Source organism: Spinacia oleracea, chromosome 5 (genome assembly GCF_020520425.1).
Source record: "Spinacia oleracea cultivar Varoflay chromosome 5, BTI_SOV_V1, whole genome shotgun sequence".
NCBI classification, from domain to species: Eukaryota; Viridiplantae; Streptophyta; class Magnoliopsida; order Caryophyllales; family Amaranthaceae; genus Spinacia; species Spinacia oleracea.
In genome coordinates, this window is record NC_079491.1 from 124,924,497 (window position 1) to 124,929,434 (window position 4,938).

The 4,938-nt window shown below is 48.7% G+C and overlaps 1 protein-coding gene across 1 annotated transcript; it reads left to right on the forward strand.

Moving 5' to 3' along the window:
• LOC130461843 (uncharacterized) lies at positions 1–4,074 on the forward strand. Its single transcript, XM_056830080.1, has 4 exons — positions 1–181; positions 1,306–1,394; positions 1,877–2,506; positions 2,588–4,074. Exons 1-4 carry the CDS (start codon positions 1–3, stop codon positions 3,386–3,388), a joined length of 1,701 nt encoding a protein of 566 aa, XP_056686058.1. The 3' UTR covers positions 3,389–4,074.
• Positions 4,075–4,938: the final 864 nt, after the last annotated feature.

Below are 4,938 nucleotides of genomic sequence, written 5' to 3' on the forward strand. Positions count from 1 at the left end.
ATGGCAAAGAATAGGGGCAAAAACAAGTTCGTTGTTGGCTCCTCTAGTGAGAGAGAGAACGTGCCTTCGGGGAGGTTACCGAAATCTTCGAGGGGTCGACCTTCGGAGAGGCCGTTGGAGAAGAGTTCGATTGGTTGGGATGCTTCCGAAGATGAACGTGCAACCTCTGGTGAGAGAGCTGGTTTTTCGGGTGTTCGTCGTCGTTACTCCGAGTTTCCAGTTCATTGGTCGGAAGCTGATCCGAAGGGCAAGTATGCCTCAATTTTGCATGAGACCACGCAGATCGACGGTCCGTTGGAGAAATCGGTCAGCGGTGACTGGTTGGTGGAAGCGAAGTTAGGGAATTATCATCGGAAGGCCGAGGAGCTATACGGAATTCAGCATGCCTTGGGGTACTGGTGCGAGCTTCCTGAACAAGAGCGTCCTCGGGTGACTCATCCACCGAGGGGGTTCATTTCCGTGTATACTCACCATTTGGAGAATGGTCTCCGCTTTCCTTTGGATCCGTTCGTATCCGAGGTTTTGGTGTCGTACAACATTAGTTTGGCCCAGCTCACACCCAAATCTATGAGGCACATAATCGGATTTAGATGGGTGTGTGACTTCGTCAATTTCCCTTGCTCTGTCGCTATTTTTCGGGATCTTCACGATCTGGTTCTCAACCATGCTTCCAAGGGTGATGGGTATGGTTGGTGGACCATTGTCAACAAGAAGTCCCGAAAGAGGGGGGATCCGAACTACATCACGGCGTACCCCTACCTTAGCTCTGACCACAATTGGAAGACGGAGTGGTTGCTCGTCCGTGTGCCGACGGATCCGAAGCATCCCAACTTTTATCGTCCTCCGAAGTGGTTCGTGGCTCCTGATCCTGATATGAGGGGTGTGGCGGCTCCAGATCGGAACCATCGCCACTATGTGGACCTCCTCCAGTGGTTCTTGGCTCAAGAGGATAACCACCGACTGCCGTCTAGCTGGCTCCCGAATCTCAATTACATTCTGAGGGAGGACATTCTTGCTGTTGCCGGTCTCAGCAGGATTTTTGACAGGGGTAGGTGTCTTTCGGCTGAGACCGTTTTTTCAGTGAGTTTGTCCTCTTTCCTGTTTCGTTTTGCTGACATGTTTTGTGCTTTGTTTTTGCAGAGTACGGCTTTAGCTGCATTGATCCTAAGAAGTTGGGCATTTCTTTGGATTTGAAGACTATTCACGACCCGGCTCCCGAGTACAAGTTCGGAAAAGATAACCCTCGTAATCCTCGCCTGAAGGATTACGTGTTGTCTCCTTTGGGGGTTGCTCGGATATCCGAAGTTCGAGCTGATCCGTGGGATTCCGCCTCTTCTGTTGAAGCTGTTCCTGTGAAGGTTGTGCTTCCTGAGTTGAAGACGACTTCGGATCCGGTGAGTGTTCATTTATAGGCTCGATTTTCTGTTTATCTTTTTCTTTTCGGTTGGCCGTCGGCTAACGTCTTGGTCCTGGACCATCTTTTTAGGGTCCTGGGACTGACGCTGTGCCGCGTGCCGTTCCTTCGGTTTCATCTCCGGCTCGGATAGATATCTCTTTATCTAGGAACCGGGTATTTCCCGCTTTTTTCTCTATTTCTTCCTTTTTCTTCTTTTACATTCGTTGACCCTTGGTCTCCCCTTTTTAGGATCAACGCAAAAGGAAGGGTAGCACTCTTTTGAGGCCTTCCACGCATCCGAAGAAAGCGAAGGCTTCTCAGCCCTCGGAGAAGGTATTTGTTCTGACTTGGAGTTTTTGTAGTTTGTTTCTCCCCTTTTCGGAAACTAATCTTTGAATGCTTGCTATGCAGGAAGCAGTTTCGGAAGTCATGCCTCCTCCTAAGAATCTTCTTCACTTCATGCCCTTGCCAGGGCAGAAGTTAAAGAGTGTGGTGGTTGCTGAACCGCCGGCCGTGGATCAGCCGCTGATCGAGGAAGATATCATCCCTTCTCCCCTTAAACCATCTGCTGCTTTGGGGATCGAAATCCAGGATATCACCGAGGTGATGGAGGCGATTGAAGCCGATTTTGTTCCTGTTTCGGATGTCCCTGAGGTAGCTGGGGAGAAGAAGGAGTCTGCTGATCTTCCCTTCGAGAGGGAGAAGAGTCCAGACAAGGAGATGATAGATCTCTCGGGCCCCGAAGCTGCGGTCCCCGAGGCTCAGAAGGAGGTTCCCTCTGCTGGAGAGGAGGAGCAGCCCGAGCAAGGTTTGACGAGGAAGAGGCGCCACTCAACTTTGGGTTCTACTTCTACCTCGGCCCTGGATAGGCTGATCCATGCTGATCCCTGTTCGGATGTTCCGCTAAAACGGATCCCCGAAGAAGTAAGGGAGGCGATGGCTCGATATGCCAGGGCTCCGATTTTGGGAGAGGACCCTTTGGCTCACGTGGGATCCTTGGTGGGCCCCGAGGCTGCTCGGGAGAATCTGCTTCGTGCTAACCCGCAGTGGAGGGTTCCTGGGGCCGAAGAGAGGAATCCGGCAATGATGGCCCAGTACTATCTGAACGAGGTAATTTGCTAGATTTTTCTCTTTGAGTTGTGTTTTTGTTTTATGTTTTTCCTATTTTGCTCATCTTTCTCTCGTTCCCAGGCTGTTTTCTGGTCTTCGTTCGCTTCCGAGTGTAGCTCGGTTGAGGAGAAACAACTGAGGAAATATCGTGAGGCTTATGCTCGTGATATTCCCATTTTGGACCAGAAGGCTGGGCAACTCCTCTCCGAGCTTACGGAACTCAAGCAGCTGTACCTTCACTATAGTCGCGAGGCTAGAGAGTCTGCTGAGAAGATCGGGACCGAGGTTGGCCAGCTCATCTTCCGAGTTGAAGAGGATGCTGAGAAGATCGCTTCCTTTGCTGAGGAGAAGAAGGATATGGCCGCTAAGTTCGCTAGCGAACTTGAGGAAAAAGATAGACTCTTCCAGGAGATGAAGTCTAAATTTGAAGCGGCCGACAAGGAGCGTAAAGAGGCGGAGTTAAGGCTCCACCATTTTGTCCAGCATCGGGAGCTGATCCAGCAGCAAGCTGATAAGGTGCCTGTCCTTCGGCTGAAGCTTCGGGAAAAAGATGACTATATTCGGAAGCTGGAGCAGGAGCGAGTCAACCTCTACACTGCTGATCAGTGTAGAGAGCAGTACTGGAACGGCATCCTGGGTGCTCGGCGCATGTTTGCGAAGCACATGCCTCACTTCCCTTGGAACGAGAAAGTTCCTCTATGGATGCAGGCCGAGGACCACTTGGTGGAATGCCAAGCTGATCGAGATGAAGCTGAAGCTGAACGCCAAGCTGCTCTTGCAGAGGCTCGGGCCCAGAAGGCAACTTCCGAAGGTGATACCACTGCTGGGGGTTCTTCGAAGGATGCTCCCCTAGGGGCCGCTTCTGAGACTCCCAAGAGTTAGGGATTCGGGCAGTCGTCTTCTTCAGAGTCGGTCGGTTCCAGTTGAGGACTTCCGAATATGTGCTTGCTTTTCCCCCTTTTGCCTCGGCGCTGCGTTGTACTCATTTCTTTTTGCTTTCTTTAGTACTTCGGTAGGCCGGTATTGTCTGTTGATGGCTGCCGATTTTAACTTGTTTCATTTTGTTTTCAATTTTTGAGGTTTTCGATGTGTTTGTACTTCCCCCAAATATTGAATAAAAAATGAATGTTTGTTACTTGGCTGCTTCTTTTCAACTTGTTCTTTCGCAATTTTTAGGTCTTTAAATCCGTAGATTTCTCGAGCTCCTCTTTCTGTAGACTTGCTAAAAACCTTTTGATCTTGCGAGCTCTTTAAATCCGTAGATCTGCTAAGAGACTCTTTAGTTTTGCGAGTTCTTCAAATCCGTAGATCTGCTAAGAGACTCTTTGACTTTGTGAGTTCTTCAAATCCGTAGATCTGCTAAGAGACTCTTTAGTTTTGCGAGTTCTTCAAATCCGTAGATCTGCTAAGAGACTCTTTAGTTTTGCGAGTTCTTCAAATCCGTAGATCTGCTAAGAGACTCTTTAGTTTTGCGAGTTCTTCAAATCCGTAGATCTGCTAAGAGACTCTTTAGTTTTGCGAGTTCTTCAAATCCGTAGATCTGCTAAGAGACTCTTTAGTTTCCAGACTCTTCAAATCCGTCGATCTGCTCAGAGGTTTGGATTGTTCTTCCGATCTCTTGTGGTTCGGAAACCTGGGCAAGAGATCGCTAGTCTGCCTCTTTAGTTATGCCTTCGGCGATCCGTGGATCTGAGCCGGAGTTTTATAACTTGATTCGAGCGACTGTTTGTTGCGAACAAATTTTATTAGGGTACCGCGAATCCGAGGATTCTGGACGGTTCCCTGAAGTGTATGATTTGGTCATTTCTTGCATTTTATCAAGGAATGGGCAAAGTCAACCTGTTTTTGGTCTCGGATTGATCAGATCCGAGGCTGCATATATATATAAAGGGACAATAAATGTAGAGATAAGTTTAATGAAACACATGGTGCCAATGGCTTTCCTCTTCTCATTAAACAACTTACTTGGTTTACAGACAGAGATCATACAAAATATTTCTTGAGAACATCGGTATTCCAATGGTTCTTCAGAATTGTTCCATCTAACTGTTTCAGCATATACGTGCCTGGCCTTTTTTCGGAATGGATGATGTATGGTCCTTCCCAAGTGGCTGAGAGTTTGCCATGGATCCGTCCTTTCTGAACCGAGGCGGCGTTTCTGAGTACTAGATCACCGACTTTTAGGGGTCTGGCGTTGACTCTTCGGTTGTAATGCTTGTTGACCCTCTGCAAATAGGCTGCGTTGAGTGTCCTTGCATCGTTCCGAGCTTCATCCAGTAGATCGAGAGCTTCGGATAGAAGCTGGTTGTTGCTTTCTCCTTGGAGCCCATCATACCTGTTGTATGCCTGGATCCTCAGGCTTTCTGTTCCGATTTCCACAGGAATTACAGCTTCGGATCCGTATACAAGGTGGAACGGTGTTTGTCCGGTAG